General features: G+C 36.6%; 5 protein-coding genes across 8 annotated transcripts; 4 read left to right on the top strand and 1 right to left on the bottom strand.

Annotated features, from left to right (window-relative positions):
* The first annotated feature begins 321 nt into the window (after positions 1-321).
* LOC106448665 (serine/threonine-protein phosphatase BSL3) lies at positions 322-6,974 on the top strand. Its single transcript, XM_048777782.1, has 21 exons — positions 322-987; positions 1,084-1,144; positions 1,236-1,314; positions 1,395-1,474; positions 1,552-1,646; positions 1,737-1,836; positions 1,929-1,998; positions 2,339-2,440; positions 2,519-2,600; positions 2,977-3,156; positions 3,501-3,765; positions 3,851-4,088; positions 4,248-4,418; positions 4,693-4,931; positions 5,022-5,106; positions 5,193-5,291; positions 5,361-5,560; positions 5,643-5,718; positions 5,843-5,978; positions 6,069-6,208; positions 6,285-6,974. Exons 1-21 carry the CDS (start codon positions 573-575, stop codon positions 6,366-6,368), a joined length of 2,997 nt encoding a protein of 998 aa, XP_048633739.1. The 5' UTR covers positions 322-572; the 3' UTR covers positions 6,369-6,974.
* Positions 6,975-7,909: 935 nt separating this feature from the next.
* On the top strand, positions 7,910-14,721 carry LOC125608041 (putative F-box protein At1g32420). 3 transcript variants are annotated; one of them, XM_048777786.1, is made up of 4 exons: positions 7,910-9,090; positions 9,441-9,943; positions 10,026-10,077; positions 11,170-13,598. In XM_048777786.1, the coding sequence occupies exon 4, from the start codon at positions 11,824-11,826 to the stop codon at positions 13,099-13,101; it is 1,278 nt and encodes a 425-aa protein (XP_048633743.1). In that variant the 5' UTR covers positions 7,910-9,090; positions 9,441-9,943; positions 10,026-10,077; positions 11,170-11,823; the 3' UTR covers positions 13,102-13,598. The 3 variants fall into 3 exon arrangements, with proteins under 3 accessions (XP_048633743.1, XP_048633744.1, XP_048633742.1); XM_048777787.1 differs by having other exon boundaries at positions 8,342-9,090; XM_048777785.1 differs by lacking the exons at positions 7,910-9,090; positions 9,441-9,943; positions 10,026-10,077 and adding an exon at positions 10,088-10,967 and having other exon boundaries at positions 11,170-14,721.
* Positions 10,151-10,966, top strand: LOC125608207 (glutathione S-transferase T3-like). Its single transcript, XM_048778184.1, has one exon. It carries the CDS (start codon positions 10,151-10,153, stop codon positions 10,964-10,966), a length of 816 nt encoding a protein of 271 aa, XP_048634141.1.
* Positions 14,722-15,090: 369 nt separating the features above from the next.
* On the top strand, positions 15,091-18,662 carry LOC106449974 (putative F-box protein At5g50220). Its single transcript, XM_022718839.2, has one exon. It carries the CDS (start codon positions 16,473-16,475, stop codon positions 17,643-17,645), a length of 1,173 nt encoding a protein of 390 aa, XP_022574560.2. The 5' UTR covers positions 15,091-16,472; the 3' UTR covers positions 17,646-18,662.
* A 227-nt stretch (positions 18,663-18,889) lies between these two features.
* LOC106449971 (BEL1-like homeodomain protein 5) lies at positions 18,890-22,892 on the bottom strand. Of its 2 annotated transcripts, none has more exons than XM_013891629.3 (5): positions 21,924-22,892; positions 21,205-21,698; positions 20,349-20,680; positions 19,911-19,971; positions 18,890-19,776 (listed from the first exon to the last, which is right to left on the bottom strand). In XM_013891629.3, exons 2-5 carry the CDS (start codon positions 21,679-21,681, stop codon positions 19,300-19,302), a joined length of 1,347 nt encoding a protein of 448 aa, XP_013747083.2. In that variant the 5' UTR covers positions 21,682-21,698; positions 21,924-22,892; the 3' UTR covers positions 18,890-19,299. The 2 variants fall into 2 exon arrangements, with proteins under 2 accessions (XP_013747083.2, XP_048633745.1); XM_048777788.1 differs by lacking the exon at positions 21,924-22,892 and adding an exon at positions 21,802-21,912.
* Positions 22,893-24,111: the final 1,219 nt, after the last annotated feature.

Raw genomic sequence — 24,111 nt, forward strand, 5'->3', positions numbered from 1 at the left:
TCACATGCATATTTGAAAGTTGGCATATAATACATGCAATTCTACATCAGTTATGATAAAATGTCAATTTTATATCATCGGTTTGAATACCTAAACCGTTTCAAGTAGTTTAGTTGTTGACAAAATAAAATTTTAAGTTTTTGCCTCAAATATATATAGTTTGGATTGCAAGAAACTAATTTCTTAACTTTTTTGGTACTCAACATATTCGAATCAGCACTATTTTTATTTATTTTTGGTAACATAATCAGAACTATTTCCAAATTTATATATGTTTTATAAAGTAAATGATAAAATGATTAAAAATTAGTGACAAATTATCTGGCTGAAGAGAGAGAGAGAGAGAGAGAGTGAGAGTGAGTGGAGGTTTTGTGTTTGTCTCTCAACTCTCAAGTTCGTCCCTCTGTCCTCTCTTTCTTTCTCCTCTCGAGGGTTAGTAGAGAACTAACAACTTCATATCGATTACAGAGAAGAGAGAAGAGAGAAACTCTAACTTAATCCTCTGAGAATCTCACCGGAGAAGAAGCTAGGGTTTTGGCTAATGCGCGAATCCTCTCTCCAAAATTGACAACATGGATTCGGATTCGTCTATGGCACCAGAGGAGAACGATCAAGATCCCGCGTCTCTCAATCACCAACCTCCACCTCAAGATTCTCCCTCAGAGTCCCCGGCCCAAACCGGATCCGAATCGGCGTCTGCTTTCACTCCCACTCCGGCGGCGGCCTCAGCTCAACAACAGCCGCCGCCTGTGGCTGGTCCGAGATGCGCGCCGCCGTATTCGGTGGTTAATGCGATACTAGAGAAGAAAGAGGACGGGCCTGGTCCTAGATGCGGCCACACTCTGACGGCCGTTCCCGCCGTCGGCGAGGAAGGATCCGCTAATTACATTGGCCCGCGTCTGATCTTGTTCGGTGGCGCCACGGCGCTCGAGGGCAATTCGGGAGGAACGGGAACGCCTACTTCTGCTGGAAGTGCGGGAGGCATTCGTGCGTTTTTGTTTCCTAATCAAGATTCAGTTTTTTTTTTTTTAAATCGATTCTTTGTGTGTTTTTGATGATTTAGAGTATTGTTTGCTGTGACAGGTTTAGCTGGTGCAACTGCTGATGTTCATTGTTATGATGTCCTTACTAATAAATGGTCGAGGTGAGGTTTTAGATTGAAACTCTTTTGTCAATTTTTTATTAAAGAAAGTGTGAAGTGAAGTGCGATTGGTGTGATGGAATAATGGTTACAGGCTTACACCACATGGAGAGCCACCTAGCCCGAGAGCTGCGCATGTGGCTACTGCTGTTGGGACCATGGTTGTTATTCAGGTAGAGGGGAGAGTTTATGTTAGTGTGTCTCTTGTAATGGTTCTTTGTTTACCAATTCGGGGTTACGGTTTTTGGCGCAGGGTGGAATAGGTCCTGCTGGTTTGTCAGCTGAGGATCTCCACGTTCTTGATCTGACTCAACAACGGCCACGTTGGCACAGGTTCGATTAGTATAAGTCTGCCGGTTCATCTATAAGTCTCTGTGTGTCGCTTGATTTAGAATATACTCTTTATCCAGGGTTGTTGTCCAGGGTCCTGGACCAGGACCACGTTATGGACATGTCATGGCACTGGTAGGACAGAGGTATCTCATGGCGATTGGTGGGAATGATGGTAAGCAGTTTTACTCGCTATCTCAAGTAAAAGTGTGTTTTATATTCTCGTTAAATATCTCACTTTCTCATAACTTATGTATTCTACTAGGAAAACGTCCGTTAGCTGATGTGTGGGCTTTGGACACTGCTGCTAAGCCTTATGAATGGCGTAAGCTGGAACCAGAAGGGGAAGGTCCACCTACATGCATGTAATTTTGCTTCCTTGGCTTAATTTCTGTTATGTGATTGTTTTGTTTGCTCTTTAGTGATATTTGATGTCTTGGGTTTGTACGTTAACTAGGTATGCAACTGCAAGTGCGCGGTCTGATGGACTTCTTCTCCTCTGTGGTGGAAGAGATGCTAATAGTGTGGTAAGCCAAATAGTTCCCCTGCTACAAAGTTTATCCCCTGTTTGAAAATAGACACTTGCTTTGCATTGAGCCTTTTAAGTTTATCAGCTGGAGGAAATTTATATGTTGTATTGCTCTCAGCTACCATTATATTAGCGCTGCAGTGAGGTGATAGGGGAATAGCTTCTCTTGGCCAATTATTTTAAATAAAAGTTCAGATAGAAAATTATCTACCATGTTTCCATAAATTGAAAATTATCTATCATGTTTCCAAAACTAGAGTTTAAGAGCTTCTTTTTCCATCTTTATCTTCAATGTTTGACTGACATGCTTTTTGTCTTTGTGTACCACTATATGATAGCCCCTTGCAAGTGCATATGGACTTGCCAAGCATAGAGATGGACGTTGGGAATGGGCCATAGCCCCTGGTGTTTCACCTTCTGCCAGATACCAGCATGCAGCAGTATGAGATGCTTCTTCTTTTCTTTTATTCTCTTATCTATAATCATCAGAAAAACCAACATTTGGTGGAATATTCTAGGTCTTTGTAAATGCAAGACTCCATGTCTCTGGTGGGGCACTTGGTGGTGGACGCATGGTAGAGGACTCATCCAGTATTGCAGGTGAGCAATAGGAGAGAAACAATTTCATGTTGTTTTGGAGATTTTCAATGAGAGAATACTTGAGTTTCTTCTTATACATGCAATATCTAAAAGGATGAATATGTTACTTTTATACAACCTTAGCCGTCGTAATCGATGAGTCTTACTGAAGTATATAGTTTATTTTTATCAATTATCATTCTTCCTAATGGACTGTAGAAGGAAAATTTTGCTTTCAGATGTGAGATTCATCTAAAAGCATCAAACAGGGATTGTAATTTGTTGCACCCATCGACTATAGCTATCTTCGAGGGGCTACAATATTCGATTCATAATAAATTGTACATGCGGACATCTAAATTTCTCTGACTGGTTCATGTTTTTTTGCTTTGTTCAGTGTTGGATACTGCAGCAGGTGTTTGGTGTGATACAAAATCGGTTGTTACTAGTCCTAGAACTGGTAGATATAGCGCTGATGCAGCTGGTGGTGATGCTTCTGGTGAACTGACTAGGCGTTGCAGGCATGCTGCTGCTGCAGTGGGTGATTTGATATTTATCTATGGTGGTTTGCGTGGAGGTAACGGAAATTTTTTTATAGTTATTGGCAATATACAATTGCATATTTGTTCAATGAATGAACCATTTTGTAGTATCTGATAATCCAATGATTCTGCCAATTTGGCATAATATTCCATCGAGTTGCCAATGTATGATACTTCCACACTTTCTTGTATTGGTAGTTTGATCTTTTTTCGAAGTCTGGTACTTTATATCGTTATGTATAAACATTAATCACGTAATATTATAGAGTTTCTCTTATCACCAAATATTAGTGCCATTTTTCCCTCTCCTCTTTGTAGACGCGTGCACTTTTTCCAAATTATAACTGCAAAACTTAACGATAGTCTATTGATGCTTTAGGAGTGTTACTTGATGATCTACTGGTTGCTGAAGATCTTGCCGCTGCGGAAACAACATCTGCGGCCTCTCATGCTGCTGCTGCAGCAGCAACAAACTCACCACCTGGCCGTTCAGCTGGAAGATATGGATTTTCTGATGAAAGGACAGGGGAACTACCGGAATCAGCTCCTGACGCTGTTGTGCTGGGAAGCCCTGTTGCACCTCCTGTGAATGGAGATATGTATACTGATATAAGCACAGAAAATGCAATGCTCCCTGGAACTCGGTTAGCGTCTTACTTTTTCGTTTGCTTTATTGTTAGCGCGTCTCTGCATTTCTTCATGAAAATTATTTAACAACCAACATTGTAGGAGAACAAGCAAGGGTGTGGAGTATCTTGTTGAAGCATCTGCTGCGGAAGCTGAGGCTATCAGTGCAACATTAGCTGCAGCGAAGGCACGGCAGGTCAACGGTGAAGTTGAGCAGCCAGATAGGGATCGTGGTGCTGAGGCTACACCCAGTGGAAAACCTTCATCCTCCTTAATTAAGCCTGACTCTGCGGTGTCGACTAGTGTTATTCCTGCAGGGGTTCGACTTCATCATAGAGCTGTGAGTCAAACTAACTATATTAAGTAAAAGTTTTTTCTTTTTGCGAAACTATTGAAGTTTATAAACATATTTCCAACATCATGCTTCTTCACTTGCTAGTGTTGTACGTGTCTATTTATAAGTGCTAATACTTTTTTATTATTTCTGGAACTTTGTAAGGTGGTGGTTGCTGCAGAAACAGGTGGAGCCTTAGGTGGAATGGTTAGACAGTTATCTATTGATCAATTTGAAAATGAGGGCCGCCGTGTTGGTTATGGGACACCCGAAAGTGCAACAGCAGCAAGGAAATTATTAGATCGGCAGCAGTCGATCAATAGTGTTCCGAAAAAGGTAAAGATTTTTTCTCCAAAATGTAGTACTGCAAGAAAGCAAATATGTTCATGAATGCCGATTTAGAAGAACTGCAAAATATTGCTTCCTTAAATTATTGCAGAGAAATTTTCTTGCTGTAACACCGGTCATTTGGTTCATCTGATCGGAATCATATTAGTATTTAGATACTGCTTGTTTATTGTTCAATGATATTAGTAGCCTAGAGGTTCCACTTGGCGGTTCCAACGTGGGACTATTCAATACCTTATAATGATCAACTCTGTTTTATTAGGTTGTATCTCATCTTTTGAAGCCTCGTGGGTGGAAGCCTCCTGTTCGACGCCAGTTTTTCTTGGATTGCAATGAAATAGCTGATCTTTGCGACAGTGCAGAACGTATCTTCTCAAGCGAACCTACTGTATTACAGCTTAGAGCTCCTATTAAGATATTTGGTGATTTGCATGGTCAGTTTGGGGATCTCATGCGACTTTTTGATGAATATGGTTCGCCATCAACAGCTGGAGACATATCGTAAGTGCACAGCTCAGTCTCTAGTGCAATATCATCTCTACTTTTGCCATTGCTGTTTTTGATCTGACATTGCGTATTAATGGTTATCAGATATATTGATTACCTCTTCTTAGGGGACTATGTTGATCGGGGTCAACACAGCTTAGAAACAATTACACTCCTGCTCGCGTTAAAGGTAGTTTTAAGAGCACCATATCAGCGATGTCTCTATTACGGTATTCTTCATAAAAAAAGTCTGATGTTCGATGGTTAACGCTGCAGGTTGAATACCAACATAACGTACATTTAATTCGTGGAAACCATGAAGCCGCCGATATTAATGCTCTTTTTGGTTTCCGGATAGAGTGTATTGAGCGAATGGTAAGTGTATTATCTTTGTGAATATCTTATTCCCACTTTTAGGGTCTCATGAAAGTTACTACTTTGCAGGGTGAACGTGATGGGATCTGGGTGTGGCACAGAATAAACCGCTTATTCAATTGGCTACCTCTGGCTGCACTGATTGAGAAGAAAATTATCTGTATGCACGGGGGAATTGGTCGGTCTATAAATCATGTGGAGCAGATAGAAAATATCCAACGTCCAATTACGATGGAGGCTGGGTCAATTGTGCTTATGGATTTACTTTGGTAAGTTCATGTCTAATGCTATTTCGTTCTTGTTTTTTACCTTATCCTCTGCTCACTAGTATGTGAATTTGCAATCTGTTAGGTCCGATCCAACTGAAAATGACAGTGTCGAAGGTTTAAGGCCAAATGCTAGAGGCCCTGGGTTGGTTACTTTCGGGGTGAGTGGTCTTTGCTTCTTTTGTTTCATACAGTTCACGTTTGAACTAATCTCTCGTCACTGTTTCCCTCTTCCATAAGTATTTCTTCCGGTTTTGTTACTTACTAAGAAACTGGCAATTGCAGCCTGACCGAGTCATGGAGTTCTGCAACAACAATGATCTTCAATTGATTGTACGTGCGCATGAATGTGTGATGGATGGGTTCGAGCGTTTTGCACAGGGGCATTTGATAACGCTCTTTTCGGCCACAAATTATTGTGGTATGTCTCTGGAATCGAAAACCTGCTACTTAAATAGAAAACTTTACTGATGATAGTGTCTTATGAAATGACATGTTTATTTCTTCTCAGGAACTGCAAACAATGCTGGGGCTATCTTGGTGTTGGGGAGAGATCTTGTGGTGGTTCCAAAGCTTATCCATCCATTACCTCCAGCAATTACATCACCTGAAACTTCACCGGAAAGACATATAGATGACACATGGATGCAGGTTTATATCACAATCACATTTTAATCCTTCTTTTTATTCACACGGAAAACTAGTTGAGCTGATCATTTATTTTCAGGAGTTAAATGCAAATCGACCACCAACACCAACCAGAGGACGCCCACAAACCCCAGACGACCGTGGCTCTCTTGCTTGGATTTAAACCCCTCCAGAGAAACAGAGACGCACTTGTGAGATTGCTTACTTCTGATAAGCCGCCTCTTAATGATGATCCTCATGTTGTGTACAGATCCAACCAAAACCATTCTTGATCCACAATGATCTATTGTGAGTTGGATCACACTGAGAATCAGTGAGAGCTCTTAAGATACTGTGGGGATTTCACAGATGATAAAAAGAGTGAAGAAGTCAAGCTGGATGGTTTTGGAGGCGGTGAGTATTAGTGAGCGAGGGAGAGTATTTATTGGGTAAAAGGGTTCTTGTTCATTTTTGTTTGTCTTCTATATATTTTCTCTGTGGCATTGGGACACAACACAAGTGACTAGCAAAGGGGTTATGGTTGGGATATTAGAGGTGTATTAGTTTTTTATAGGGGGGGGGGGGGGGGGGGAAGGGTGTTTGTGTATCATAGAGAGGTGTGTGGGCATTGTGTAATTTCTTAATTCCTATTTTCAGTTTGTAATTTATATTGGTGTGTTTATTATGATTTGCAAAAAGTTGTCTCCCTCTTATACTGGCATGGACCAAATAGTTAAGGAAGTTGAACTTTATTGTTATTGATGTTTATTTTTAGCATCATTCTCTTGAATTCAAATTTGTTCAGAGTGACATGTACTTTACCTGCATTTGGAGCCAATGAAAAAAAAATTAAACACAAGAAAATCTTCCCATAAGAGTGTTTTGTTGTCGAGAATCTCTAGCAATTGTTTCTCATTCATAGTAGAGAAATCTAGGTCACATTTCTTCAGAACATGCTTACTTTGTACTACCAAGACCGAATAATACTTCAAAATTTGACTTATGCGGATTAGGTGCATTTAGAAGACCTCATTAGTTTTTATCGAGACTGGCAGTGGACCCTGATGGTGCCGATGGAAAAACCTTAGTCGAGACATACCTAGCTTATCGCTAAAATTTTGCTTTCCTTGCCAAATGATACATTTTTCGCTAGGATATAACCAACTGAAACTCTGGCTTTGGCCTCCATTCTCTTTAAAAGTATTGAATATATATGTTAATAAATAAAAATAAATATGTTAAAAAAAGTTACAAATAGTTTTAAAAATTAGAATTGTTGAAAAGAATAGTTTTACTTTTTTTTTATTATTTTAGTAGAAAATAAAAGAACTAAAATCTTTAAATTTGCCTAAATATACATGTAAACTAAGAGTCTGACTGGTTCAAACGCAGCGGTTGCGGGAGTTTGCGGATGCGGGTGGTTGTGATTTCTAACGATTAAAAGAGATTTGTACGACTGGTTCTGCAGTTAGAAATTTTGTGCGTTTGCAGGATACTTATGACTGGTTAACTACCAAATACAACAGCGGTTAAATAATAAATTAATAATATTTATATTTTATATAATTATAAAATATCAAAAACATCATATTATAATAAATATAAAAATTATACTTAGAAAGTTATAGATTTAAATTTTAAAGAATTATGGAAAATGTTTTTTATTTTAAAATTTTACAATATTAATTAAAATATAATAGATATATTTTAGTATTTTTATAGTTTCAATTTAAAATTTTTATTGAATATTTTTATTTTTGTATTTATATTGTTTATTTTATTTTTTATCCTTCCGCAACCGCAAACGCTAACTGGTTTTGAATTTATGAAGTTTAGAACCGTTTGAAACGGTTTAGAACGGATTGAATGATTATTGCAAAACGCCAACAACTGATACCAACCGCAAAAATTGCGTTTGCGGAGAAATCAGTCATACCCTAAGTTACATTTTAAAAAGAAAACTAGAGTTTATCCCGCACATCGTGCGGGTATATTTTTATTTTATAAATATTTAATTTTGATATTATTATATAAATTTAAATATACATTTTATATTTTAGTGTTATGTATTTTATAACTCTTTAATTTTATTGTTTAGGTTTCTTATTACTTTATTAATGTAGGGGTTTGTTTTATACATTTTACCTTTTTTATTACGTTTTCGAGTTTTCATAATTTGAAATAATCAAATAAAAAATATTTTTCAACATATGATTTTTGAAAATATATAGTTGTAGAAATAAATTTTTAACATATGTTCATAACTTCATTTGTATAAAAAAATCTGACATGATTAATAAATTTGAACCAATTTTAGTGGTAGATGATAATTTATTTAAATGAAATCATTATATTACTTAATTACAAAATTAATTAATGCAATATTTAATAAAAATATTTAAAAATTTAGTAGAATTTTGTTAGATTTTCTCAACAGATTTTGTTATAACTAAAAATAAAATTTAAATTTATAGTTAAAATTAATTTATTATTAATATTCTTATTAATTATGTCATATTATGTGATTAATGAAATGATTCTTTCTAAATAATAGATAAAAATGGTACTTTTCTTTTAACATAAAAGAAGTGGGTTCCGAAAAGTACAAGTAGTCCCGGGCCCTTAGACCAACCGCAACGGAAGTCCTTAGCGATTCTTAAGGGTCATTACCAAAGTTAATGGTAATATAAAAACTATATTTCAGCATAATTATCTAAGGATCAACCCGTAAGTAAGGGGTCGAGGGAGCTGAACCTTGGGCGACGTGGCAGGTGGATATTGGCGGAAGATTCATTCGTCTTTGGTGTAGACGGAAAAAAAAATTCATTTTCGACGAAGGAGAGAAAAAAAAAGAAAGCTGTCGAGAAAAGGCGATAAAAGGCGATTTCTAATCGATTTTGACGAAGGTAAATTGAAGCTTTCTTTTGCTGTTTTTTCGATTTAGATTAGGTTACATGTTGTTTTTCTCTGAAAGTAGGGTTCTGATTTGTGTTTTCAATCGATTTGTGGACAAAAACGTTTGAAATTAGGGTTTCAAAGATGGGGGTTTTCAATCGATTTGGGGTTTAAGGTCGTTTGAAATTAGGGTTTCAAAGAAGGGGGTTTTAGATCGGTTTGTAGTTTGAGTTTGAAAACGATTTTCGTTTCAAACCATTTGTCTTGTTTTCTTAAATCAGTTCTTACCCTAATGATCTTTGATTTCTTCCTCACTTTATCTTCCTCGCTTAATCTTACATGATTTCTTTCATGTTTACAGAGACATAATGGGACAAGATTATTCGTATACACAGCCTTCTTCTTCAGCAGAGTCGCTTGACATGACGTACCTTCTTGAAGCAGAATGTGAATTGTACAAGGATGAAGATGACAGTAGGATCTTGCATCAAGTGTATGGAGACGAAGCTGATGATGGAATGCCTTCGACATGCTACTGTGGTTCTGATGCAGTGGTTGCAACATCTTACACGCGTAAAGATCCAGGGCGCTTGTATCTGACCTGCGAGAATGTAAACGATGGGGACTGCCACATCTGGAAGTGGTGGGATGTAGCTGTTACGGAGGAGCTCAGAGACGTTCAGACACAGCTTAGGCTGGTGAAGGAGCAAGCATTTGAGTGTGACCAGAAGCTGATGAAGCTACAAAAGGTGGTGTGTGAGTTATCTAAGAAGAATGCAGTGCTTAGAAATGGCTTTGCGTTGCGCGTCTGTGTAATGGTCGCTGCACTACTCTTGGTTGGTTTGGCGGTGATGTTTCAGTCTGGTAAGTTTCAATATTTGCAATTGTTGTTCTTCTTTTTTCAATTTTGAAAAACTATTGACTGTTTGATCACATTTATTTGCAGGAAGAGCTTCCAAGAATTAAACCAGAGCCCCTTCCGTGTCTGTATAATTAAGGTACTACAGCTACGTCTCTCTGTTTCATCCTAGTGTATTTTGGTAGTCTAATAATAAATATAACTTCAAAACCATGGATCCTAAAACTAGTTATACAAACCTCTTGTTTAGTCAATCTCAGACTACAGTGGACCTTGATTCACCCGAACCTTTTTGGTTGGGTAGCCAAGGTCCTACTGAGTCAGTTGTCGAGCCTGTTGTCGAGTCTGGTGGCGACCCTAAGGAGAGGAGGAAATGGACTCCGAAGGAGGATAAAATCCTTATTGGTGCTTGGCTTAACACCAGTAAGGATGCTGTCGTAAGTAATGACCAGAGGGCTGGTGCATTCTGGAAGCGCATTGTCGACTACTACAACGCAAGTCCGCAATTGGCTGGGACAATACCGAGAGAGGTTTGTTCCTGCAAGAAGCGTTGGGGTAGGATCAACACTGACGTATCCAAGTTTGCTGGATGCTATGACGCCGCTCTGAGGGAGCAGAGGAGTGGCCAAAATGATGATGATGTGATGAAAGCCGCCATAGACATTTTCTTCAAAACTAACGACTACAAGTTCAGCATGGATCACTGCTGGAGGGAGCTGAGGCATGACCAGAAATGGTGCTCCACCTATGGGCCTAAAGAATGTGGAAATGAAAAGCGCAAAGGAGACGTGGAGGCTGATGGAGGAAATGAAGCAGAGGGCAGACCTATTGGGGTCAAGGCTGCTAAAGCTGCATCTAAGAAGAAGAAGAGTGGTAAAGAAGAGTCTTTGGCAAAGATACACGCAATCATGGAAATCAAAGAAAAGCTGTCTAAACAGAAGGTCCTTGAACGTCTTCTTGGGAAAAAAGAGCCACTCACTGAGATGGAAACATCCCTTCAACTCAAACTCATGGCTGAGATGTTATGAGGTTATGTCTTTGTTTCTTCCCATCGTTAGCTATCTCGTTTCTATTGCTAGGACTTACCTATCTTGTTGATTGAGTTGTGAGCTATTTCGTTTCTTTTGCTAGGACTTAGTTATGTCGTTGATTGTGAGTAATTACATCTTGTTGGTATTTCACATGTGTTTCTTTCCACTTCAACACTAACAACTCTTGTGTTTCTTTTCAGGTTCAGCAGTAGTCAGGTCCAGCAGTAGTCACGGGTTGTGAAGATGGTCACGGGTTGTGAAGATGGTCACGGGTTGTGAAGTTGTCTGAAGTCACGGGCCCTTCTTTTATCTAGTTTCTGTAGTATAAAGTAGTAGTCTCTTTGTTGTTGCTATGTATCTCGTTCTCCTACTCTCCTCATCATCAAACATCTTCTGCTACTTCTTGTAATATTTGGAGGAAAGACCTTGCTGCTGTAATATTTGACTTGCTTCTGGAAACATTTTCTGTAATATTCGACTTGATCAGTTTATCTTTTGGTAACATTTCCAATTCTATTTACTTACTTCTCTTTATAATTTTGTCCGTTTAACATTTTATTAGCCGGTTTGATAACAGACGTTGCTTCTCTTTATAATGACAAATACATAAATAGGTTTCATAACCTCTTAACATATACTCAAACTTGACATATACATAAATAGGTTTGGCATTTGTTTATCCTTATCTAGTGAACAAACTTGATGTTTATTCATGTGTTGTAAGGATAGATGTAGCTTTTATAAAGTTGCTATCTTGTCTAAAATTGTTACATTTTTAGAAGTGTATTAAATTTTCATAATTCAAATGTTTTTTAAAAATAGCAGTTGTTGTTGATTTTAGATTAACTTATTGAATGTTTTTAGATATGTCGTCATCTTCATCTGATGAAGTGGAGGAAAGACTGGAAGAAATTTTGGAGGAATACACAGAAGATATATTTAACGAGATTGTGGAGGATCAAACCATCCCGCAAAGGAGACGTACTTATAGAGAACGACACCGTGAAGGAGGACACGCGCGCTTATGGAATGACTACTTCAGCGAAGATGCGACATTCTCGTCTGATCAATTTAGACGCCGTTTCCGCATGAATAAGGAATTATTTTTGCGTCTTGTTCATAGCCTATCAGAGTGCTTTTCATTCTTTCAGCAACGAAGAGATGCAACCGGGAGGCTCGGTCTTTCTGCACTTCAAAAATGCACGGCAGCAATTCGTCTGCTTGCTTATGGTACTGCGGCTGACGCGGTTGATGAATATCTCCGACTTGGTGAGACCACCGCACTTTCATGTTTACATAATTTCACTGACGGAATAATACATATATTTGGAGAGGAGTATCTACGACGACCCACACCAGAGGATCTTCAACGACTACTCGATATTGGAGAGACACGAGGGTTTCCTGGGATGGTCGGGAGCATTGACTGTATGCATTGGGAGTGGAAAAATTGCCCAACTGCTTGGAAAGGACAGTACTCACGTGGATCAGGAAAACCGACAATTGTCTTAGAGGCTGTAGCTTCACACGATCTTTGGATATGGCACGCTTTCTTCGGTCCTCCAGGTACCTTAAACGATATTAATGTACTCGATCGCTCTCCTGTTTTTGATGACATTTTACAAGGTAAAGCTCCGAGGGTAAAGTACATGGTCAACGGACACATGTATAAGTTGGCGTACTACCTCACAGACGGTATATATCCAAAATGGTCAACATTTATCCAATCTATCACCCTCCCTCAAAGTCCTCAGGAACAATTATTTGCTAAATTTCAAGAAGCTACCCGTAAAGATGTAGAGCGGGCTTTTGGAGTCTTGCAAGCTCGATTTGCGATTGTGAGAAACCCGGTAAAAACTTTGGATAAGGAAAAGATAGGAAAGATTATGAGAGCATGTATCATCCTACACAATATGATAGTCGAAAATGAACGGGACGGATACACTTGTATCGATATATCTGAATTTGAAGAAGGAGACAACACTAGAACTTCACAGGTGGAAACGGAGAGACCTACAAATCTGAATAATATGTTTCCCAATCGGAATGATCTTCGTGATAGGAATATGCACGCCCAATTAAAACATGACTTAATTCAAAATGTTTGGAACAAATTTGGTGATGAATATTAATAATTGTTGTATCTTTATTTTTAATTATTGTGATTTTAAATTTATTCAGGCTATATTATTGAAACATTTGATAATTCACTTTTTAAAAAAAAAAAAATTTTATTCTAAGGACTTCTTATTAGGACTCACCATTGTAAACACTTATTTGGTTCAGATCCTTAGCTATTTAACAAAAAAAAAAAAAAAATTTAAATTACTAAGGGTTCCACAATGGGTGCCACCATTGTGGATGCTCTTATGGGTTTTTGATATAATTTTCACCCTAACCTGCCGCTTCATCATCATCATCATCTCCTTGTTAGAGAAGTTACTTTCCTTTTTAACGCTATTTCTCCGTATTGCTTCCTCCACAAGACCTCACATCGTAGCTGCTAGAACTCATCTCCGTGAGACCATGTCTAGAAACAGTTCTGGCGTTATCCCTCTGGATCTAATGGTAGAGATATTCGAGAAACTTCCTACCAAATCCCTAGCGAGATTTCGATGTGTCTCGTATCAGTGGGAAAGTATTATCAATAACTTCATAGTCATTGACTCGATCGTGACACGGCGATTAATAATTCAACAACCCCGTGATCCCCACTTCTTCTTCGAGAAGTGTCGTTATCAACCACCGCATGATCTACCTTTTACCATCTTAACGTATCATCATCAAGCCACAGACGAAGAACAACACTATCACGAGGAGATCATTGGCGAAGGCTATCTGATAGGCTTTCAATACGTACGTGGCTTGATAGGGTTTTGGTGTTCACATAACGTTGAGTACTTCAGAATACACAACCCTACAACAAGGCAATCTATTTTCTTACCCAATACTACACGTTTACCAGGAGCCTTGTTCTACTTATTCGGGTACGACCCTTTCAAGAATCAATACAAAGTATTGTGTCTAACACATAACCTATATGAACTGTCTCTGTCTTGTACTCTTTTCATATTGAAAGATGTCTCAAAAAAGTGGCGGGGCATCCAATGCAGCATTGGATTTCACTTCCTTTTCGGGCAAGAAGTTTGCATCAGCGGGTCAATCTATTACAAAGCAAGGGATGCAAACGGGACTCCTGTTTTGGCGAGTTTCGATGTTAGGCATGAGAAATTTAATCATGTTCGGACTCCAGAAAATCTGTTGGCGTATTATAACCATGAAGATTCGACTCTTGTAAACTACCATGGGAAGTTAGGATGCATATGTCCAAGCAGCTTCAACTGGAACGAAATGGATATGTGGGTTATGCAGGACGCTGAGAAACAAGAGTGGTCGAAGATTGATACATTCTTAGACATGCTTCACGGTTTACCAAATTTGAATATGGTGAGATTTGCGGGTGTCACTAATCCCGGAGGCGAAATCGTTATAGTCCATAAAGAGTATCTCAGTGAGTTGGCACTAAAGGTTTATTATTATGATACGAAACAAAATGGTCTTAGAAGAGCTGAAATCCAAACTACAAGGCCTAGTGATCAAGTTACAATCCGGGCTGTCACAGATCATGTTGAGAACATCATGCATTTGTAATTCTCTGCATTATAGTTAAGAGTTTTGGAATACTAGATAATATGCTACTTCTTTTTTTTATCACAATTTATATGTGCCACGTCTCATCCTGTTTGAGGATAATAAACTGTGTTCTAAAACAAGCTAGGCGGCAAATGAACTTCTAGTACCTATCCGTATATGCAGACGTCTAAATGAGATATATATAGATATATATATTTCATTAATATATACATTAATTTTAGAAAAGTGAACATAAAATATACTTCAAATAGAGAAATTTTCTAGGATAGATTAAAGTTTTTGTCACAAAAATAACTCTTAATGAAAAAAAATACCAAATTTATTTTTATTAAAGAGTAAAAATATATTTATACGCTAGAGTTAACTAATATAAACTTAGAGTTTAGAGTTAATGGATGGGTTTTGAGGATGAAGTTTCAAATTTTAAAAATAAAAAAATTAAAACTAAAATTTTCAAAATAAAAAAGAGTTATTTTGATTATTTTCTTTATTAAAATATATTTTTGTGACAAAAACTTAAAAAAAAACCTATTTAAGAAAATTACCCCTTCAAATATAATAATCATCAAGAACGTAAACAACAGCTGGAAGCCTGGAAGGGCAGTTATTTGTTCATTTTGTTAATGGCTTCAGTGAACAGACTGCATTTCGTTTTATTATTTAGGTAATATTCATGTTTCCTTGTATCTAGTTTCATGACTCTTGTAATCTGATCCTGAGATGGATAAAACAAATGCTTGATGTTCGATTATGCTTCAAGACTTGTTTTTCTTTCTTTCTTGGCGTACATGCTGTTGGGACCATGGTAGTTAATAGTTATTGAGGTAGGAACGAACGATATATCATGGCAAAATGTTTCGAAAGAACGGCCGTTAAAATCATTTAGAAGGCGCCGAAGCGCTCGGCGGAAGCTTACCATGATGTACCGTAATCGCGCAACCAATCGGTTTCACTAAATAATTCATTTTTTCCATAGTTTTGAGCGCTTAAAATGTATTAAAGCCTAGGTTAAACTTATTAATTTGATGCAAACCAAGAAAACTCACAAATTTGATGTGGTTTTCAATATTTTTTAAACCAGACCGAAAACTGAACCGATAATTATTTAGATCACAGTTCAATATGATTCAATCGGATCAAATCTGGTTCAATATATTTCTAATACAGAAATTCAAAGTTAAAGTATTTGGATTAGGACATGTCCGAACGGACGAGTTTTAATTCATAGAACTCAAATTGCCATAAAAATAAATTATTTAATATCATGTACCTTTAAAATGAAATAGCTTAAATTTGTCTTTTGATCTATTTTGATCATAATCTTGTGTAAAATATTTAATGTATTGTAATTTTTGAAAAAGTTTCTATAATTTGGTGATTTGTTTTAATATGCTATGAAAAGACACATTTTATATAATTTAAACATTCACTAATTTTATGATATCTTTTCATATATATTTGTGTAAGTAAATATATATTTGTCTAATTTTAGATATTTTAACTTTATTTCATTTTTTTGTAAATTTAAGCTATTTGTGTGTGCTATTTTTTTTTAATATATACTCGATAAAATTGAAACAGATTTTTGATGAATTTATGGGTAACAGGCCTGACGGCGGAGCCGAAAATAAAAACAGAAAACCTAAACAAAAGTTACATTTTAAAAATAAAAATTTGAGTTCCCAGAAGTACAGGGTCGTCCCTGGGCCTTCTGCATAGTTATGGGCTTTTGATATAGTTTTGCTATCCCCTTGTTAGAAAAGTTAGGTTTCCTTATAACGCTACCACAATAACCTCACAATATCCTTCACATCGAAGCTGCTAGATCTTCATCTCCGTGAGACCGACCATGGCTGGAAACAGTTCTGGCGTCATCACTATCCCTCTAGATCTAGTGGTGGATATACTCGAGAAACTCCCTACCAAATCTCTAGCGAGATTTCGATGTGTTTCGTATCAATGGGAAAGTATTATCAATAACTACATAGTCATTGATTCCATCGTGACTCGGCGATCAAATCAACCACCACGTGATCCCCACTTCTTCATCGAGAAGCTTTTGAATCAACCGCAGCGTGGTCTCCCCTTCCGTTCGTCCCCTAGACCGTCTTCCATCTTATCGTATACCTACCTTTATCACCAAGTCACAGACGAAGAGCAACTCTATCACGAGGAGATCATCGGAAAATACGAAGGCTATCTCGAAGACTTTCAATACGTACGTGGCTTGATAGGGTTTTCGTGTTATTCAGATAATGGTCAGTTCAGAATATACAACCCTACCACGACGCAGTCTCTTTCCTTGCCCGTTACGCGTCTACCAGGATCCTTGTTCTACTTATTCGGGTACGACACTTTCAAGAATCAGTACAAAGTCTTGTGTCTAACACCGCGTCGACAGGAACAGTCTTGTAAGCTTTTCATATTGGGAGATGTCTCAAACGAGTGGTGGGACATCCAATGCGGCGTTGGAGGCCACTTCCCTTTGGAACAAGCTGTTTGCATCAACGGGACAATCTATTACAAAGCAAGGAAAATAGACTGGACTCATGTTTTGGTGAGTTTCGACGTTAGGCATGAGGTATTTAATCATGTTCAGACTCCGGAAAATCTGTGGTTGTCTGGTGACCATGGAGATTCGACTCTTGTAAACTACCAGGGGAAGTTAGGGTGCGTATGTCCAAAAAACTTCAGCCTGAACACGGTGGATGTTGATATGTGGGTTATGCAGGACGCTGAGAAGCAAGAGTGGTCGAAGGTTACATTCTTAGACATGCTTCATGGTTTACCGAGTTTGAATATCAGATTTGCGGGTGTCACTAATCCTGGAGGCGAAATCGTTCTAGTCCACAAAGATTATCTCAGTGAGTTGGCAATAAATGTGTATTATTATGATCCGAAAACAAGTGGTCTTAGAAGAGCTGAAATCCAGACTACAACATCGTTATATAGAGTAAGGCCTAGTGAAAATGTTACAATCAGGGCTGTGACGGATCATGTTGAGAACATCATGCGGCTGTAATTCTCTGCTTTAGTTATTAGTTTTGGAATACTAAATAAAATGCCACTTATTTATTTTTGTGGTTATTTAGTCATGACTGAAACACAAGTTATATGTGTCACGTCTCATTTTGTTTGATTCTGGAGGATAATGAGTCATTCAAGATGTTGATATCATCTGGAAGGGCCGTTGTTCGTCTTGCTTTCTCTCTTTTTTTTTTTTTTTAGTTTGTTAATTGCTTTAGTGATCAGACAGCATTTCGCCTTTCTTTTGGTACTATTGATGTTTATTTGTTTCTAATTTCATGATTATAGTAATCTGAGATGGATAAAACCAATACTTGATGTTTGATTATGCTTCAGGACTTGTTTTTTTTTCTTGGCTTACATCCGGTGGGGAATTACCTAAGCCCAAGAGTTGCCTGCACATGTTGGTACTGTTGTTGGACTATGGTAGTTATTGAGGTAGGAAGGAACTATCTTATCGTGTGTTAATGCATGTTTGGCATTTTCAAAATAGAGGGTAAACAAATAAACCACCGAAAAGTGTCGCAAAAATTGTTTGTTTCCCTTCAGAAAACTGTTTACGGAAAAAGAAGATCAACTGGAATATCTGTTAATAAAACTCGGGAATTGATTATGCCATATGTCTGAATCCGAAGTTGTTTGATTTAGATTTTGAGAGTAGGTTTGATGAATTTAGATTAGAGCTTCTGAGTCAGTAAAAATAAACGCCGAGGAGAGTGAAGTTGAAGTCACTGTTTCTTTGTCGTCTAAATCATGCAACTCTCATTACTAGTGTTAACCACACCGGAGTGGTTTAATGGTAGACGGACTTCGGTGAAATCAGGTTCGAATCAATCCCATGCGGATATAAGATCATGTTTAGGAACTTATTTGAAAATCTAAGAGATGAAATCCCTTGGCTCCACCTCCCTTTTGAAATTAGATTGGGCTTCTTAATAAGCATGGGATACCTCCCAAATTAAAAAAAAAAAGAAAAAAAAACTTGAAAACTAAAGTTGCAAGACAAAAAAAACCACTAAGAGATCCACTCAAACCAATATCCTTCGTCAGTGCTCAGCAAATAATCACAAAATCCTCTCAGGGACTTCAGTTCGACCTATCAAGGAAAACCTTGGCTGCTCTTTGTATTCCTCTGTAATTTTTATTCATTACACAAAGTATTCTTATTTCTTAGCTATTCTAACAGTTACCTTCAACAAAATATGCACCAAGAGAAGAAATTCCAGAACAGTAGTCAACTGGTAGTGGATGCGTCACTTAATTGTTTATATATAAAATAACAAATAAACTCATACATGCATAAGAAATTATACTCGACGCTGTTGCCTGGTGTAACACATTTACACACACAAACACATTTATAAAACACACAACTAAAGGAAACACTTGGATCTCATGGTTGACATGATCTCTATTTACACCCATTTGTCAAGCATTCTATCGATACTATGCCATCTTGAATATAGCAAGACCATTGAGTATCTATAGTCTTAAGCTAAATATTGTTATCTACAGGTTTTATCAAACTCTATATTTTAGTTATTTCTTCTGCCTATGATCTATATGAAAGCAACGATTGACTAAGGCTATACACACAAGAAGCCACAACAACATGCAGATTTATATTTTTATGATATCTATTCAGATCTCTAATCCATGTTTTGATATGTTAAAGAGGGATATATGCCCGAGATCTTAGTTTCATTACTTGTCGACCCAAACTGAATGTTGTTGAAGGATTGGTCGCAAGAATGAGGCATGCCAAGAGAAAGGGAGACACCGTTTCCAACCATTGCGTGATAGTTTTCGAACCCTCCATTGAATTGGATCAACTTAGCTTGGTTCACGTGTTGCTTCCCGAACGTCATTACGCTGCAACTTGAGAATGAGTTTTGCATAGAGGTTTCATTTTCAATGAATCCTTGATGAAACGCGGGTAAGATCAAGTTCGAAGATTCATCTGAAGTTGTATTATTGCAAAGTTGCTTAGAGGATGAACCTTTGTTACCATGTTCACTGAGGTTTCCTCCTTTTCTGCTTTCTTCAATATTCATTTCTTCCAAATACATCTCCTCCACCATTGGTTTCCACACTCGAACTCGAGCATTTATGAACCAATTTGATACCTACATTCATTATACACAAAAAACATAAAAAAGCTATTACAACACTGATAAAGAAAATATTTAAGATAATGCTTTTCTTTTCCAAATTTTGGATATTTCTGGAATACTTCCAATACATAATCTCAGAAACTTACCTGGCTTTTAGTAAGGCCAGTCTGTTTGGCAAGCATTTCTTTATCTAAATCCCTTGGATATCTACAGAACCCAAAAAAGGCAGGACTAATTGTTAGGTTGCACGTCTAAACACAAATATCTATAATCTAATTAATTAAGTATCATCACCTGACCTTACTATTGTTTCATTTTTTTCCAAGATTGTACTGTTAGAAAGTCCAACATCAGAAGTAGAGATAATTCTAAATTAGTCAATTCACTCACTGTCAATTAGTTCTGAATTGGAAGTGTATGATTTCTAGGTAAACATTTTTTTTCAGATCCTAGCTAAACATTATAATATTTATCCTAACTAAGCATTCTAATATTTATCCTAGCTAAATATTCTAATATTTAATAGTTGCACTACATATCTATTAGAATCGAAAAAATATAATATGTAGGTAATATTTGCTTACGGGTGAAGAAAATGGTTAAAAAGCCAAGCCCGAAGAACGGAAACAGCTGTTTCGGGCAAACCTCGTTGTGGTCTCCAAGCATTTGAATGGTTATCTGGCATCTTCCCCAACTGCTTGGCTAAACTTACACCTTCACATTCTTTTTCTCCTAACAAATTGTTTATGCGTTTGATTTGCAAACATATCATGTTTTTCACAGCACGAAACTTCTTTGATATTGTTTGCAACGCCATATGTGTGTACGAGTTTGCTGAGCCTAAACCCGCTTCTTGCTCAAAAGATGAGATTACTGTCTGCATTTGGTCGTGGTATTGCTTGTATATCTGTTCAACCTGTGTAATTTACCCGATTCATTTCCCAAATCAATCACTAAATCTTCAAAACTGTACTGATCAACAAAATAATCAGTATATGATGTATGCTAGTTTTTTCAGTAACGGCTTAACATATTAAGTTTTGAGTCTTTTTCATGTAAAGCTTTTGATTTATATATAACCAAGTAAATCATGTGCATGAATGTCATATATGTACTACTTAGAGAATTTGTAAAACATAATTTTCTTGTCAACTAAAGCAAACATGAAAGTGTGGTGGATTGAATTTGGTCTCTTGCCTCAACAAAACAACTTTATCAACATGGGTTGTTTGTAGAATATTCTTATGCTTGTGTATTTTTTTAAACCAAACAGTTCTGCCAAAATAATCTTCTCGGGCAATACACAAGAGCAAGTTAAATGGGATTTAATTAAGTTGCCTCCCTTTACGGTGGCTTGCTACTAAACCAGTTGAGCTACCAACGCTGGATAGTTATATTTGAATATGTGAGTATCTATATAGGTGGGCATTGATAGGTTACCTTTTCCACCATGGAGATAAGCTTTGCTCTCTTCAATTGCAACTCCTGCCGACAAACGCCAGGCTTAGGGCCACCGTTTATATTCCCAACTCCATTGTATAATCCATAAGTCGCCGACTCATTATTCATTTGTTGCTCTTGTTTTGCGCCACGGCTACCGTGTCCAACATGGACAATCTCATTGAGCAATTCTTGAGCAACTCTTAAGTAGGTCGGAGCCAAAGCCCTGAAGCTTTGCGTTACTCTCCCGTTTGAAACCGTGGAGATCGCCGAACAATTCGCTTGTTCGATATGATCTAGTACTTCATATTTGTTCATTCGCTGTGGATGTTGTTGGGGCGCGAAGCACAAGTTGTAAAAGTGATTGTTATGAGCATTAATGGTCATTGTCTGATCAGGGGACGGATTCAGGTTCACCATAAAAAGATCGGAAGAGGGTTCTCTCATTTCAGTTTCTCCTTGGAAGAAAACAGCCATTATATTTTTACCTCAACCTACATATATATATGCATGTATGTTAGGATAAGAAAAAAAAAACAACTATTCTGACAAGAATAAAAAAGTACCCCTCCAGAAAAGTATAAATCAAGAACAAACCTCAAATTATAATATACATGGATCTGAAATGATCTAGCTTTGCTTGAAGAAGACGATAAGAGCATACGAAATAAAAGAGATGATGAAAATGAGAATGGAGCATATCAAGACATTTTATTTACCGTTTTTATTATTAGAAATGATGAGCTGCAAATTATAGGTGTGAGTTTCCAATTGTCCTCTGTGTTCAATGCTTCAATGATCTGTCAACTAGAAAGTCCAAGAGCGATTTATAATATGAGGACATGTACACATTTCTGCCTAGTAAGTCGCTTTTATATATAAACTATGATTGGACTTTTGAGAAATTGGAAATGTATACTTTCTTCTTTTCATCTGATTGGATAACTAAACAGTGACACTCACGATTATTTTCTTGTTCTGTTTTGAATTTCAATAAATGGTCATTGACTAATGACCAATCTATGTATGAGTCCTCTTACAACGATGATTGTTATTCATCATGCATGACATATGCACAGGAAGTCAGGAAGTTACATATCTCATTTTAGAGCCTAGTCAAGAAAATGATCTATATCTGAAGAAAATTATGCTTTTTTGTACAAATATATATACTTTATGTATGTGTGCGAATTATTTTCTCTGGGTGTAACTTTCTCTGAAATCGTATTGAAGAAAGGCTGAAAAGGTAGATAGAATTAAATAAAATAGTTTTGTTCATTGTATTTTTGAACCTTTCAGTTGTGCATGGGTGCCTAGACTGGGGACTTGGTAGCATACTAGATAAATATCAAATATTTAGATGATCGAATATATGGAACGTTTTAGTCGAGGAGAGCTCCCACAAAATAATTATAAAAATAATAAAAGGAGATTTTATGAATTTTGAGGATCATGTTGTTTTCCTTTTCTTTTCTGAAACTTTTATTTTATTTTGTTTTTTTTTTAAACGAGTTACTAAACCCATAAAGCTTACTGTTTATTTCTCTTATAATATTAATTTTGTATAGCATTTTTGGATAAATTTTGGATCCATTATAATTCAAGATTGACAAAAAATTAATTATGTTTAGTGAATTTCTTTCTTTTTTTTATAAATATGACTAAAATAGAAAATTTCACTTGTTATGTAAATTAATAAATATTCTTATAAAATAAAATAATACACGATTTATTACTTATTTTTTTAAAGACCTGCATGATTTTCAATATAATTTTTTTCCTCTAAAATGGAGTTGGTCTTATTTCAACCTTCCTCCATTTGGAATTAAAAATGAAGCAGTAAAATAATAAAATAAAAGCATTGCTCAATTTATAGAGTAAATTTATTTTATATTATTATCGAGTGAAAAAAAAATATAGCTAAAGTTTTTTTTTTTTTTTGCTAATAGCTAAAGTATTTATTACTCCAAACTCTGTTTTGAAGTGAGAATAGAATGGAATTAGAGATGCTAAACTTCAACCATTTTATATGGGATTCATGGGACACCCAGCCCTATCACGCAGAAAAATAGCAATATCAAAATTGTCAGATATATTGATTGATATGTTAAACCACTGCAAACGATAAACGAATGTGCATCCAAATCCCCTCCTTAACACAAGAAAATAGGGTTGATGTAAACTATATATTGTAATCATATAAAATATTTGGTATCGGGTTGCCGTAAGCCACAACATAGTTTTCTCGCAATCGTGATTAATCCCAAATGGTTAGACGGTATAGCAATGAGTAGTATCTCTACCAAGGCAATCTAAGCATATGTGTATTTAATTACTATATTGTAATTGAAAGAATCGTACTTGTATGCCCTTTTTCAAAAAAAGAAAAAAAAAAGAATCATACTTGTAATTTTTTTTGAAATACTACTTGTAACCCATCTTCATTCGTTTTGCCATTTGTAAAGTAAAAGTGAAATAATACTATAAGAGAGGAAACTATCTTATCATGTGATGTACGCACGTTTCCTATATGGTAGCGCATACATATGAGCCGAACATGAATAACTTATTCGGGTCAACATTAATTACTAGTTATACAGAGTATAATACTACTTTTGTTACTAAAATCTACAATGAATCTATGTATATGTCAATGTGTATAATCAAATGTATGGGAAAGATAATAGAAGTGGGTCAGCAGAACCATGGAGATAGTTGTGGAACGAGGAAACGTCTACTTTCACTCCACACATCAAAAGTCTTTTCTTCTTTCTTTTTGTTACCAAAGAGTTCTATTTAAAAATCAATAAGATAGCCAGATCAGTTTGGGACAAGTCACTATTTTCTTGTCATCTCCAACAAAACTAATACTGTATTGCAGCAGAAAAAAAAAAGATATGTTTTGTC

Source organism: Brassica napus, chromosome A4, assembly GCF_020379485.1.
Source record: "Brassica napus cultivar Da-Ae chromosome A4, Da-Ae, whole genome shotgun sequence".
In the NCBI taxonomy this organism is placed as follows: domain Eukaryota; kingdom Viridiplantae; phylum Streptophyta; class Magnoliopsida; order Brassicales; family Brassicaceae; genus Brassica; species Brassica napus.